Raw genomic sequence first — 16,307 nt, forward strand, 5'->3', positions numbered from 1 at the left:
AACTTATACACTAGGAACCAATATAGTTAAGAAAAAGTTAAGAAACGGAAGTTATGTTGACAAAAATGAACTAATATGGATTTTATCTTGAGTTTTCCTAAACAGACCTCTGTGATTTGAAAGGTTACTATATGTAGTTCAGATCCATTCAATAATAGTTAAGATTCTTGGTCCCAAAGGTATGTTTTGAACTTCAACTGTAAATTGACCCAGAAAGTGGTTCACCTCAAATGATGTTGGGAAAGTTTGGTATGCTGTATGTGGGTGAAAAGGTCAAGCTGGGTTGAACTGCAGATGTAGTAGTGAATACACAAGTTTGCCTATATAGATTTAGCAACATTATTGTCATTATTTAGGTGATGTGATAAACAGATATACTAACATGTGAAAACATCCCTTTCTCAATTACATTTAGGTGATTTCAAACAATTTTACTAAATACAGATTATTCCCATCGTAATTTCAAGAAACAAAGACACTTGCCAAAAAATAAGGTTTTATACTCTTGTTGTAAAGCTTAGATGTGCCCAGCTTATCTTCTCATCTTACACTATAGTATGATTGTAGGGACATGCAGAATAATTATTGTGTGCAAAACATGTATAAATATTTTGCCTGACAGTTCCATGGATTGATCAATGAGAATGAGTAGGACCATTTGATCATCAGTAAATATTCTGTATGTCCCAAGACAACCCCTAAAAATGGCCACTTGTTACATCAGAATGAGTATCATTGTTTTGTGTATCTACATTGTATCAATGTGGTTCAAACAGTAAAATAGCAAATAGTTTGCCAAAATATACCAAATAACAGGTTTGTTTGCAGCCAAAGAAATCCATAAATGGTGTTTAAAATTAATGTAAAACGAGTTATATGTTTAACTTACGTAGTGTGTCGTTTGCTAGTAATTTGTGATTGAAATCATTTTTGGTTGTTGCCGAGTCCACACCAGTAAATAAACTAACCTACAGATGATGTGGGAGAAATCAGATGTGCCTCTTGAAATTTGTAGCAGTTGCCCTGGTCAAATTAAGAAAAATGGTATTTTACAAAATTGTGTGTTTGGGTGTAAATTTGTTATCAAATCATAAATATGGGTCTATTCCAGGACTATTTGAGTTGAAATTACCTTCTTTATATCATTTTTGGGCAAGTTTGAGGCTGTTTAGACAATAATATGCTTGATAAGATAGTAATGTGGATTCAGCTCCGGGCAATTACAAAACATTAATCCCATTTGACAGGTTGAATCTCAAAATGTTAGCTTTCATCATACACTTTATTGACTACCTACAATCTTGGCGGAAAAGGTTGCCACACCAAAGCATTAATTGGCCAACATCCATCTGCCCCCCCCCCCCTATTGCAATGTTGATTTGGACAAAATCGTCATCATGTCTACATTTCAGTCTCCCAACATTGAAAGATGGGGGGGGGTGGGGGTGGGGAAGGGGAGGGTCTAAATTGAGTGTGTATGCATTTTTGCAACTATTATACAAAGATAATACGGTACTGTGACATATTTTGCTGGTGTGGCAACAAATTTCCACCAAGGTTGTAGGTATTGATTTTAAAGAAAATGTATATTTGAAGCTGAATTTCTTTCTAGCTTTCTAAATATATTTGTGGTGTGGACCCTGCTAAGCTCTGTTAATAGAGCTTGTGACCAGTAAGCCAAAGAGCATGTATTTGTATCATTTGATAGTTGATTTCTGATACAATGATTCAAATTTTAATTTGCAAGTTTTAGGTGTTTGTAAAAATGTTGGTGCTTGAACATTGTAGTGTGTCCACAAGTGTCTCCAAAGGGATAAAGTAGTTGCAGTCACCAATCAAGTATTTTCGGTGCTCTTTGTATTTACATCAAATGTAAATATCATAAGAAATAAAATATAGATCTATTTATTGTATAATCAATTATTGTGCAGTGCAATAGGTGGGTAGTGCAGAGATAATATTTATTGTGAAATCGCTCACTTTTGTATCATTGGTATTATTTATTATTTATCACTGCTGGCAGTTACTTGGTAAAATTATATGTCATAATTATGTTAAGGTATTTATTATTTGTTTGTCATTTCAAATATAAAATTTCAGATAGAAATCCCAGAAGTATATATATGCAGTATACTTGTTAAATAAAGATGAAACAGAAAAGTTACATGTGTATTACATGGAATGACATTGATGACAACAGACAAAAATATAAATTATGTTACAACCAAGTCAAAAGCATGATGTGCACATACTGCCAGGCAAAGAAAAATGTCTATTGCTGACCAACTATATACTAGGTCAACCTTGACCATTCTAGAAAAACTCGTATGCTGAATTTATACTCCATCGCTGAGCGACTGATATTTGACCAATGACCAATAAGGTAGCATGCTTTTCCCAACGCTACAAAAAAGCGCTCTACCTCATTGGCTAAAAACCAATCGCTATTACTCATCGATGTAGTGTAAATTCAGCTTTACTAAACACACATTGTCAGCATAGTGACGTATTTTCAAAATGCTTATTTCGAGAAAAACATCATTGAGGTTTTTGCAAGATGTATTGTTTCTTTAGATGGGGGTCATTACCTCAAGGATGGTGATAGACAAGTTCCTATCCTGCATGTGCACACTGCAGTGAATGCAGTCCTGAGAGTGGGACATGATGCACTTGAAAGTCAAATACTTGTACATGCTTACATGTAACATCTAATATATTAAATAGTGGGTGTACTGTACTCATCAGGGACCAATTGTTGCAATTGTTTACTTATTTCAGCTCGGCAGTGTTTTTCTCATATTTTGTTTGATGCAATAGAATGTATGCAATAAACCTACCAGAATGGTATAACAATTGAACTGGCAGCCATGTTGGGGGACACTGCTAAAGTGACAGAGGGACAGGTCTCTAGTTAGATTCCACAACCATTCATACCAATGAAGTTTTATTGCATTATCATGCAAATATTCCTGTGGTACCTTACAGAGGCCAGAATTTTATTTAAATGAGGATGACTCTGTCATGAGTTGTATTGCATACCTTCTATAATGAGGGATCTTCAAAAAAACTTTCATATAATCATGGATATATTTTTTACCACAATCTTTGAAAAAGATGTGCTCAATCTGGAATCCCACTCAGTCTTGAAAGGTTTTTCATAGTTGGTGTTTACAGCAATCCAACATGTGAGTTGCGGTTCATTATATCACAATATTTATAATTATTATTCAGTGGAATTTTTTTTTTCATGTAATCATCCAGTTTTTGCAGTTAGCTAAGGGGCATCCAAGAAATTTTATTTTTACTTATCCAAATATCAAATTGGTTGAAACAGATATTTAGGTAGATTGTAAGGACAATTACATGTTTATGTCATGACATTGTTTTCATAACAATGGCTTGTGATTGTTAAGGGATCTGGAATGAGCGCGTTTTGAGCGTTTCGACAGTATTTTTTGTGGATCATGAGAGCACATCAGACGTATCGAATTGCATTCTGAATACAAAGAATGTCTTTCTGATATCAAATAATTTTCATTTTTTGAAATTTACAATATAATACAAATTTTATGACAAATTATTAAAATTTGTTATTTTTCACATTTTTGATATATAACAGTCCTCGAAGTAAATTTTATAAATCCAATGACATATTCTTACAGTGTATGTAGCTGGGAGGAAAAGCCGACGATCAATTGAAAATTTTGACCTTTCATATTGAAGATGTGGATTTTTTTCCCAAAAAGACCTACTTTTTTTTTGGTGTTTTGGGGAAAATAATCATATCTTCAATACGAAAGGTCAAAATTTTCAATTGATCGTCGGTTTTTCCTCACAGCGACATACACTTTAATAATATATCAATAAATATATAAAATTTATTTCGAGGACTGTTCAATATCAAAAATATCAATTTTTAATTATTTGCCATAAAATGTGTATTACATTGCGAATTTCAAAAAATCAAAATTATTTGATATCAGAAGGACATTCTTCAGTATTCAGAATGCAATTCGATATGTCTGATGTGCTCTAATGTCCCACAATAAATACTGTCCAAACGTTCATACCCACCCTTAAATGTTATCGTCCAAAAGTAACAAATCTTATGTCCGAAAAACATCCAAACAACAGAACCCAAGCTGATGATGCTTAAAGACAAGTGGAATAGTTTCAGCTGCAAAGAAGTGAATGTAGTGACTAACTATTGTAGAAAACTGTATTGTTTTAAGATTTGATATTTTACTCCTTACAATTTCCCAGGTTGTTTTCCGGATATTATAATTAAAATAACCATTATGTACTGTGTTTTACCATGTTGCAAAATTAGAATAAATCTGATATCATATATAATTATTGTTGTATTACAGGTGTTTAATTACAAACTTTTGACCCTTGTGTTAACTAGAGGGACACTTAATTTATACCAGTACCATGGGGATTCAAGTCAGTTTTGACAGTTAAAAAAAACCTTGTTTTTAGGGTAATATCAAAGTTTTAGAATTTTCCCACAGCAGCTACTAATTATTTAGCAATGATCAAAACCTTTGAGCAGCAAGGGCTAAACCATGGAAAATAGTGAAGACAAAATTACCTCAGTCTAAGGAGCAGAGGCCCTTGATGGGGCTCAAGGAGAAAACCTGAAACTTTTGGGGCTTTGCTATGAAACATGCAGGAAATTGTTATAAAAGCATAGAATTTCATTATTTTGGGACGTGGAAAGTAATTTCTTGATAACAAAAATAAACTGTACTTTCTGTTTTCCTCTTATGCTAACCCGCCTGTATACTACAAAATACTACTTGATATATGCGCTGTTCGTGCGTGCATCCCACGTGGTGTGATGACGCAATCGCCTAAAGTAATATATAGGCACGGTTTTCGCTGGCCAGCGAAGCCCAAGACCCGTGGCAAAGTGTCGCCGACCGAGTACTTGGCATGCGAGGGTCTCGGTTCGAATCCCACCCAGAGCAAACAACTTCTTTCTTTCTTTTCTCTCTTTATTCTTTCCTTCTTTCCCTTCCCGTCGCCAAAAAGCCCTTAGGGGGTTAGGGTTAATAATCTTGCCCTCCCTCTGGCACCACCCCGTATGGCAGAATTTTATCCAAGTGGCAATTTTCAATCAAGACATGGACACGCTTAACAACACAATATCGCAAACAGACAAATCTTTTCCTTCTCGATGTCTCATATTTATTTATTGTTACAATGCTAATATCATAGCACACATTTGGTAAAGCAGAAAAGTAACAAGTGTCCCACTGCATGGCTTGTAGCCTGCATAATTTGAATTTCTGAGAAGTTTAAATATTTTGATAGGCAACTTTTTTTGATCTATCCTTTCTTATGACCAGTGGCAGCCTTATTTGAGGGATGAGTGCACCCACTCCCCATAACAAAAATGAATTTGTCTATGTTAGCCAAAATTGAACAATTTATTGTTTATTTCTGAATTTTTGCTCCTTTATTATCTCATTTTTTGTAACTGTTACGCTGCCACTGGTCATGTGACATGCTAATACTCATCTGCTATGGATTGTCTTACGAAAGTGACTAGATCAACATGGTGAATAAATACTTTCCATTTTGAAATTTCATTTCCTCCACTGGCTGTTATTTTTAAATCGGACACATACTGTGATTTATCAAAATGCCTCGCAAAGGTACATTATTCGTAATAATATACCCTAATACCATCTATTACGCAGTAATGCGTGACACATTCTATGCTGTGTATTTACGCGTATAGTTTGTCCTGGTTGCATGATGTCACTTACAGTGTGTGTACAACTCTTATCTTGTAAACATCTCAACTTAAAATATTTAGCCAAGAAAATGACATTTTCACTTAAAATCTCACTATTTTTGGTTTAAACCTCACTATTCTTGCAGTAATAGAATAGGGTATTGCAGTATCCTTAAGCTTACTGCCCAAATAATGTGTCCTCAGCAGTAAAACATGAAATGGGTTACTCCTATTGTTTATGTTTTTACTGCCTCAATCACACTATTTGAGAGTAAAGGATACTGTATTACCCATATTTGTTAATTAAAAGGGCGTTCTGTGATCCACAGCATCATCCCCCACTTTTATCCAAAAAAGTTGTGATTTTTATACTATTGGAAACCTCTAGCTACATAATGTTTATGTACAAAAAATTTCTCGCAGATTAATTAGTTTAGCAAAAATATCGTGAAATTTGAATTACGCTCTGGTACACCAAATGAAATTACAACACATTGTCTATGGAGCAGTGCAATGCACATAATCATGCATTAACTCGCTAACGCAAGATCAGAATCAACTGAAATGTTTGGAATAAGCTTTTTTCGTGGATATCTACTGAAAATGTTATAAAAAGATGATGTTAGGATCACAAAATACTCCTTTAAATACTGGTTTACTTGAGGTCATTATAAATGTCATAACAGACAGTTCAATCTTCAAGGTACATTATTGACAGTGCAAATGATAATATTGAGGGTTGAGAACCAGAAAGCCTTAACTCAGGTTCACAACCCTCAATATTATTGTCAAATGTCTAATGCACTTCCCCTACGGGGCTTGTGCATTAGACGCATCAACATCATAGTATACATGCATTATTTTGTACACTCCCAGCAAGTGATACACATTTATTAACCTATAAGCCATGCATGCAAATATATTCTGTCATAGCCTCAAATTGTGCACTGTCATATTCGGCAAGGTACCTCAGCAATGTCTGATTGCTCTTTCTGATATCACATAAAAAGAACTGGGTCACACGATGCTATGCGGATTGTTCAGTGAATGAGATGCCGATGTGATGATGTGATTCAATTAACCAATCAGAACCCTATTTCAGTGTTTACATTGCCAAATCGGCAGACTGCTGATGAACCTTACTGAAAACTATAGCTTGTTTTCCCAATACTCAACACAGCACAATTTTACTTTCAGAGCAACTAAATCACCAAGTAGCCAATTAATTAGGCAAAATGTAAATTTCCACTTAAATAATATAATTTTGTTTTCTGTAATAAGGTGTACCAAAAGCCAAGATGTGAGATGCATATTTAATTTGTAGGTTTTTCTTTCTTTCTTTGTTTTTGAATATTTTTTTTTTCATTTGCATCCCAATCAGGGTATTATGGTCAAATCAGTTGCAAAGTAAAATGAAAATTAAAAAAAACCTATAATTGGTTTAAATAATGTAAAATGATATTTGATTGAAGCATATGTCTTGGGAATTTTGTGCATTAAAATATAATTTTTGCTTCTAAAATTGCTCCCAAAAATAAATCCTACCAACTCAACCGAATCAAACATTTATTGTTATGTCAAATTACCTTCATATTCTTTTAAAACATTAATGATCAATTTGTGGCAATTTAAATATCACAAATTTATTGATAAAACTTGGAATTAGATTGAACTAGGTTTCAGTGGGAAGCGGGTGTCAAAATTTATGCAGGTGAGAACATAAAATTCTTAATATTTTAAAGAAATAACATAATGATTACCTCAGATGCATAATACCAGTTTACTATATAAACAGTGTTCGATTTTCATCTATTTTTTTTGTGTAGCAAAAATTGCTACTCACTTTCAGATTTGAGTAGCAATTCCAAAATTTTGAGTAGCAGTTTGTTTCACCTTTTTTTATATTTTTTTTTTTATTTTCTTATCTTCTCACAGATTACTCAATCCCAGTACTCAATGCTTAAAAAATGTTATGCAACTGCAGTGTTGCAGACCTAATGTGGTTCAAAATTCGCACCTAAACTTCCTAAGCTGATTATCGTGTGCCCTTTCTAAACGCAAATTTTCCTTCAGTAATCAAGAGAAGTCCTACATTTTTGAGTAGAGGAAACTCACTAATTTATTAGCTGAAGCATTAAAATAATGTGAGGAATCTATGAAATCCTAAAAATCTTGTATAATTTTGGAAGATTGTCACCAAGGACACACGATATTTCCATCTCACCACTGAACTATACACCATATAAACAGTGCTACTTCTATGACGTCATAAAATTAATATGCACGTTTTTTAGTTATCTGGTAATACATGGAAGTTTGTAACACAACACGAAATTTGCATACAAGGGAGGATACTGTATTTAGTTTAATGGCGTAAACATCACGATTTAGGGACTTTTGAGTCATATTTTTGTGGATTATTTTCTTGGAAATAGAATTTATGGAAACATTTTTGACTTCGACAAATGGCAACTTGCAAATGATGGTATATCAGCGTGGTTCACGATCGCAAGTAGGCATTTTTCCCCAATTTTTTGGGATCGCATTTTTGCTACTGGTCTGTGTAGTTGAGTAGCAGTTTGTAAAAATGACTCGCATTTTGCGATGCGAATCCAGGTAAATCGAACACTGTATATAAATATAGTTCCTTTTGCACATATCTAAATATTTGTAGACTATACTGAACATCAAACATAATAACCACTTTGTTTAAAATAAATACTTTGTACAAAGACATATCTACATAAAACAGTACACTTTGTGTTCATCTATAGGAGTTGAAGACATTAATACATACACTTAATAAAACAGGCACTTGATTAGACTCATTGGCTATTTCAGTTGATCCATATACCCCCTGTGGAAGACATGATCTTAATCTTCCATGCAGGGAGTGTGAATTTCAAATGGGCTACCTGAATGGGTGACTCCCATTTTAAATCTTCATCCCTGTGTGGGAGATTAAGGCCATGTCTTTCATAAGGGGTGTATGGATTTCAATTAGAATAGCCCAATAGATCTAATAAATATAATCAACCAACCAACAAATCAATCCAAAAATATTTCAATTCCTCTGAGGAATTTTGTTCACACAGGTCTGGTGTTTCTACATGGTTGTTGATATAACTGGGTTCTGTGCTTTTTCCATCATAATTAGTTTTCATCATTGGTTTACAATATTCATATTAGGGAACAAACCAAAACTTAGATAGAATCCTACAAGAAATAGATAACATCCTGTAAAAAAAGAGTCCTTCGTTAATGGGGAAATCAGATTACTTTTGTAAAATATCCATCAAAGTTGATCTTTCGGGTTGTAATTTTCAACATTTCATGCTCAAGTTTCAGGAAAGGGGGAGAACATCCTCTTAACAAAAACACTTTTATTAATAGGGTGTCATCAAATTTTGGTTTGTTCCCTTACTGATGATATACACAATATACTGAATAAGCCAGAATGCAAAAGCTATTTAACACACAAAACGAACATCTCATTCCATAAAATCTGGAAAAAAAAACACCCTTAAGTTACTTACACACATCTATTGACATTATCAATATTCAAATGCTACAAAAAGTTCAATGTTAGGCTAAAATACTTCATTTTTGTTCTTCATAATATGCACAAATACCCGATGGAAGCCCATATTTGTGTTTTATACAAAATATTGCACATTTTACACTTATATTTCATAAATACATGGTTTACACTATATATTTACAAAACAGCAATCTCCTTTTCAACCCAATATTTGTTTTACCAAAACAATCAAAATCAGAAAAAACAGTCTCCACTGATTTTATAAATCTTTTACAATTATTACACACTTTAAATGATGCACATTAAAGAGAAAAAGAAATTGCAAATAAAATACTATAAAAGGCGTTGATGCAAAATCTATCGGTCATTGTAGTTGAGGGAACATAGTAAAATAACCTTATTCAATATACTTTCCATCATTTTATGGCAAATTATTAAAAATTGATATTTTTGAAATTTAACAGTCCTCAAAGTAAATTGTATAAATTTAGTGACATGTACTTAAAGTGTATGTAGCTGGGATGAAAAGCCGTCTATCATATGAAAATTTTGACCTTTAGTATTGAAGATATAGATTTTTTTCCCCAAAACACCAAAAACATTTAGCTCTTTTTGGGAAAAAGTACATATCATTATATTTATGAAGTTTACTTTGAGGACTGTTAAATATCAAAAATATCAAATTTTAATACTTTGCCATAAAATTTGTATTATATCGCTGATTTCAAGAAATCAAAATTATATGATATCAGAAGGACATTCCTCATACTCAGAATGCAATTTGATATGTCAAATGTGCTCTCAGGTCCCACAAAAATACTGGCAAACGTTACTATCCGATTCCTTAAATCTTCTTACCAATATTTGTTTAGCAAAAAACTCTGCTGCTGCAGCGGCAAGGTGAAAAGTCAGAGCAATGCTCACAGGACATATGGTAAAACTGGATCATAATTATTTAAAATCATTTTCCATTGTAAAAAGAACATAAGGTCAAGAAAAAAAAAGAAAATATCTCAAGTGCATACTTGGAACTCATCAATACACATTGTAGAATGCAAGACTCACATATGGGAAAACACAATACTATCATACAGTATTGAAATTTTGCCAAAAATGTGCCTTATAACAGTCTTGTATTCTGTCAATGAACTGCTACTAAAATTACACAAACAATATAATATGGCACATTAATGGAATGTATATCTTGTGTGCTACATACAAAGCTACAGCATACATAATTTTACATTTCAGAAGACAGCTGATATGCATGAATTCTAGTTGCAACACCATGGGCTATTCCATTTGAAAACCATACCCACTTGAGTAAAATATTAGAAATCCTAGAAAATGTTCAAGTTTGAACCATTCCAAATCTGAAGTTTTCATTCAAAAACAGCAGAAAATGTATGGAATATTGTGGAATACAAAGTGAAATCCAAAGTAAGGGCAAACATGTGTGAAATCCAGCTGGATTCTGGATTGACCATGCAGTTCCACTGGATTGGGAAAGCACAGTTGTCTTTCGCAAGGGGGTGACTTTCAAATGGATTAGCCTCATCTAATCAATTCAACATGTTTAGTAGCCAATGCATTTGTACTCAACCTGTTACTTGTCAGTTTTCTTAGAATATGTGACATGATCTGGTCCATGGAGGCCAAAGGGGACAAATTTGAAATTGAGAAAATGCCAAAAAATATGGAGTAATAAAGCAATAAAATTAATAAGATAATAGACATCACAAAACTTCAGAACTTCAGAAGCAATATGATAACCTAATGTTTGTTTAGTGTAATAGTTATATATAGTACAACATGCCTCCTTTGGACTTCATGGACCAGATGGTGTTACAAACATGCATAACAATAACTGGAATGTGCATTATCTGAGATGTAATTAAGTACACTTGGGTTCACTGTTAAGCAGATTTATAATCTCAATATTTTTGTCCATTTACTGACTCATTAACCTCAGTCTGCTTGCTCACGACATTGAGCCAACATTGTTCCCCCAGTAGATGCTGGGAAGTACTTAAATCATCACTTGCCACAGACAGGCCACTTAATATTGATTTTCACAGTTAAAATGTCGGACTATAAAATTGCAGTATAGAACAAAATGATTCAATGTGCACAGCTAATGCATAAGGCTATATCGCTATATATGCCATTTTATACAAGGTGATATATTCATTGTATAGAAGTCTTTTATATGACAAAACATTTCTTTTAAAACCTTGAAAATAGACTTAGTATACAAAACCTGTTAGGCATGGAATCACACAACACTGTCACTTGAGTTATTTCAAGGCTATTTTTACACACTCACTTCCATTGCTCCACAATAACAGGTCACTTCAACACACATATTTGAAGTGGAGAATAACGTCATGTTGGATTTTACTGTGGAAGATTCAAATCAGTGTGTATATGCAGTTGCATCGCCAGCATACAGATAAATCCCCCGTCTAGGGGATTAGGTTAGTGTGCGCAATTCGAATCTGCCACTGCAAAATCCAACATAACGTTACTCTCAACTTGCGATGAGACAGTAATTTGTTACCCTGATATAATAATTACATTGCTCATTTTATGGGTTTTATTGTGTACAACCGACACAGCTAAAGGCCAGTATATAAGTCCTGCGTCTTATTTATTTTCAGCAGCATCTTTCGCTGCATAAAACTTTGCAAAGTAGAACAAACCTCTGAAGATAATAACTGACAATGTGATGTCTAATGCAGCAGAAAAAAAACACCTGCAAAGATGTTGAACTATACCATGGTCTTAGTATTTGCCATCTTCGGGATATAAAATTGCAATCAGGGGGCTGATTGCACTCAAATTTATGATATGTCATAAGACCTTTAATCCATCCTAAGTATAAACCTATCATAACTCACTCGTAGGATTTACATATTAATTCTAAATGGCTGAAAAATACGTTGTGCAATTATTATATTATGGCGACCAATTACAAAAGTTGCTTACTTTGAAAATTCAACAATTTCCAAATATGGGAAGAATTTTTCGGAAACATTCGAAATTGCAAACCCTATATGTATATTTGGAACTATGAATCTTCAGAATAAGAAACCTTGAGAATCACACTTAACAATATTTCAGTCATGACTAACTATATATGTGGTAATACCCATATCATAGAAGCAGTCGTACAATAACAACAGAGGGCCAGGTGGAATCTTGAAATGAAATGGATGCCAGTCTATTGAAGAAACAAACACACACTTCACCTCTCACGGCAAATGTGTGACAGGCTTTGTCTTTTGATTTTAAATTCACCACTCCCATTACCACACACTGGTAGAATATTTTGATGTCCATTTATGGTGGGCACATGAGCCAGCTCATACAGCTGATGGTGTACTGGTGTAAATTTGTTGTGTGCACATTGCCAAGTGTGACAGGTTTATGCTTGTGATATTAATTCATCGCTCCCACTACCGCTTACTGGTCGAGTAGTTTGATGTCCACTTACAATGCACAAATCAGCAAATCATATCCAGTGGAGTACTTTGATGTCCATTTACAATCATCCACAGTGTATAAGGTTCATGTTCATCACTCCCACTGCTATGCACTAGCTGGTGGAGTACTTTGATGTCTCAAAGGCACCTTTGCGGAAAAATGGCGAGAAATCGCACAGCACTTTCTTGGATATGTCACGATCTGGACCTGGAGACAATGGGCACTGAGGAAGCTTAAGACACACTGCAATGAAATTCTTCAGGTAGATCTGAAAATAAATTGATAACAAACATGAAGTGTACAAATACTATATTAAGTATGAGTTATTGGGTTAACAAAGTATAGTAAAGCTGACACACTTTTTCATGGATGGCAAAAATTATGGGGATAGCAGCATTTATTAGAGGTGTTTATTAGAGAAATATGGTATATTAAGAACAACATCCTGGTATCAAACACAATTTCAGATCCAGTTTATTGGGTTATCACAAAAATAGTCAAACTATCATAATCTACTTACCTCAAGATCTGTTCTTCTTTTAGCCACAACTTTTTCGGATTTATTACCAAACAACCTCTTGGGTGGAAAATCCAAGGCTCCAATCTGAAATGATTTAAGATAATGATAAGAATAAATATGAATTATGTGGTCTGCAGCCAGTCAGCCAAAGCTCAAATAACCAATGTAGCAATCATATATGCCATATACACAATCAATTGTGGTACCATCACTAGAGGCTGAAAAGTGTTTGCCAAAATACATGAATTCTTGTATCAAAATCAAGGAAGTTACTTATATCTGGCATTCTTAAAATGTTAGAACAACTATGTATTTGTCCTGATCACATGATACTAATCTGCTTATCTAGCTGATGAGATATCATATTTTATAAGCTGAATCTATTAGCCAATCAGGATGACTCCACGTTTGTATTTAAATTCGCATGTACTTGAAACAGTAAAATAATATAACCTGGTTGTGATAGTAAAAGGGATGTAAAGTCATATAATTTATATACTCAAAACATGATAACTTGTATTATTTTGATAGAATATGTAAGTTGCAAGTAAATAGAGCATTCTTGAATAAACAGCATGCGCATCTGTAATGTATTTATTATAGGACTGTAGGCAGGGTCTTAGCTAGCCACCCGTCTGGCCGTCATTTTAGACGGGGAGTTTGCTCCTGGGACGGGCCAAATTAATGCCTTTGACAGATGCTATATTATAAATTGTATGTTTTGAGAAGCTAATTGACCTTTTTAGTAGACTCAATTTGTAGAACAAGGCCATATAAACACATATTTGAACTCTTTGAACCCCCAGTGGGCTATAGACGTCTGGTAAATGTTTTAAAGGTCAAATTAGGACAGGCAATTTTATTCAAATGACGGGCAACTCTCAATTTCTAGCTAAGACCCTGACTGTAGGCCATTTTTATGTTGATCACCTTTCTCCTTGAATTGAGCTTGAAATCTATTTTACTGAACTCAGGCCCTTACCTCCTTGTATTTTATCCTCATATAGTCATGAAGTTCCCTGAATTTGCTATATCGTCTATACACAATCCAACTCTCATTAAGTACACTTATCTGTAAAACAAATCAACAGAAAAAAATATATTATAATGCGGTTAATATTTGTTACAAACCTAGTCAGTTAGTCCATCAGTCATCCATCCATTTGCTCATTTATTAATTCATTCAATGGATATCATTTCACAATTTCACTCATTCAAGAAACATTTATTTCAATACATGAAAAATACATAATTTTTGGATAATTGTCAGAAACTGCCAGTTTTTGTCATGTTAGAATTGGGGCAAAGAAAAAAATGATGAGAGGGAAGGTTCGGATCTGGAGATTAGGTGTTGGGTTTGTCGGGTCAGGGAATTATAAACATGTGCCCAACTTGTCTTTTAAACAAGTTCATACAAAAGTCAACCACACAGAAATTAGTATTTGATTTTTTTGTATCAATAATGGTTACAAGGGGGGTAGTATGTATGACTATATAGCAAACAGTAGGTGTTGGGAAGTATTGCCATATTGAACGAGGTCACAGAGGTTGGCCTACATTGTCTGCTTGTATTTACCTTTATAAATTCAATCTCAAAAGTGTTGGCCTTCATTGGAGCTGTACATCCACACTGGACATATAGGCTAAATGGACCCATATACACTCTGTGCACCGCCACATTCACATTCACACATACACAAACACACCCCTACCTGTATTTCAAACACATGATGTGTGTCCCATCCTCTTCCCCGCTCCATATAGCTTGGAATAGCAATCTTAATTGGATCTTTGATTTCAGATGTATGGGGAGTTCTAGCACCCTCAAGTGACTGCAATTAAACACACACATATCAAATTAGGTAAATACTAATGTATGAACATGATGCAAGTGGGGTAGGCAAGAGGGAAACTATATCTTCATGTGGCTAGAAATAACATGTAAGTCTCTGAGTACCATTGGTCTATTTAAAAACCTACATTCACTTCATCAATATAGTCTCAATTAGTGCAAAATTTGCTGGTTTTGAAATGCTTCATGATCACATGTTTTAAGACAGTTATTTTAGAGCTGTTCAGATGGCTTAGCAACTCCCCATAAGTTGATTTGACCACTATGCCCCTTAGAAAACCTGACCATAAAATGACAGCTTTAGAAATGTTGAGATATCTGGTATGTGCAGGTGAACAAGCATGCGGTACAGATACTTTTTGTGCATGCCTTCTATTTTCACCCATGGGGCTATTTTAGTGAACCTTCAGAATGCTTATCCTGCACGAAAACGCCTGGTGTGGCTATCTAAACATGCAGCTATCTGTCATGCATGCAGCTGACTAATTAAAGTGAGCCTTCCTAGAGAGTTCTTCGAGGTCTATTTGGTCAAGTTGAGATCTGAAATGCTTCAGGTTTTCTGTTGTCTTCACGTCAGCGGGTAAGAGGTTCCATTCCGGAATGGTGTATGGGTAGAGTGCATGTTTGTAACAGTCTTTGTTGACATTGATTCTCTTGAGATTATTTGGGTGATTATTTCTGGTTGATCTGCCAATTTGGTCTTTAGGTGTGAACTTGCGGTTGGTAATATTTGATGGTGCCAATGAGTTTAATTAGTGTGAGTAATACACTTTTGTTTTAGTCCAACTGGCCTGTTTCACACTTCAAAAAAATCCCCAAGGAAGAGGCCTGGTTACATTAGTATATCTATGGCATAATGAGTATAAAATGTGATGAAACATGCAATTGAGTAATTAATGAACAATATGTAAGCCACCACAAGCAAACACTTCATTGTAGATAATATTATGATTGCTGGCTTAACAAAACATCACTGTTTCATCCACTAACATGACTAACACGCTATTGAAATGTCACATTTTGAAATTCTGTCTCCAAAACACTATTGGTGACTTGGCAAAACATATAGACTACATACAATTTATTCAAGATAACAAGAAGATAAATGTATGGCAAAACAGTGTGATCCATAAAATGTTTATATATTTATACATATATAGAT

The 16,307-nt window shown here is 34.2% G+C and overlaps 1 protein-coding gene across 6 annotated transcripts in view; it reads right to left on the minus strand.

The window, feature by feature from the left end:
* Positions 1 to 11,090: 11,090 nt before the first annotated feature.
* The window catches only part of LOC140152534 (kinesin-like protein KIF16B), a 78,241-nt gene continuing 73,024 nt past the window's right edge, over positions 11,091 to 16,307 (minus strand). For all 6 annotated transcript variants that reach the window (XM_072174904.1, XM_072174902.1, XM_072174905.1 and 3 more), the window contains 4 exons: positions 15,006 to 15,125; positions 14,276 to 14,365; positions 13,294 to 13,377; positions 11,091 to 13,041 (listed from right to left, as the gene is read on the minus strand). In XM_072174904.1, the coding sequence (XP_072031005.1) occupies positions 12,886 to 13,041; positions 13,294 to 13,377; positions 14,276 to 14,365; positions 15,006 to 15,125 (450 nt within the window). In that variant the 3' untranslated portion in view covers positions 11,091 to 12,885. The remainder of the gene's footprint in view (positions 13,042 to 13,293; positions 13,378 to 14,275; positions 14,366 to 15,005; positions 15,126 to 16,307) is intronic.

This window comes from Amphiura filiformis, chromosome 5, assembly GCF_039555335.1.
Source record: "Amphiura filiformis chromosome 5, Afil_fr2py, whole genome shotgun sequence".
Classification (NCBI taxonomy): domain Eukaryota; kingdom Metazoa; phylum Echinodermata; class Ophiuroidea; order Amphilepidida; family Amphiuridae; genus Amphiura; species Amphiura filiformis.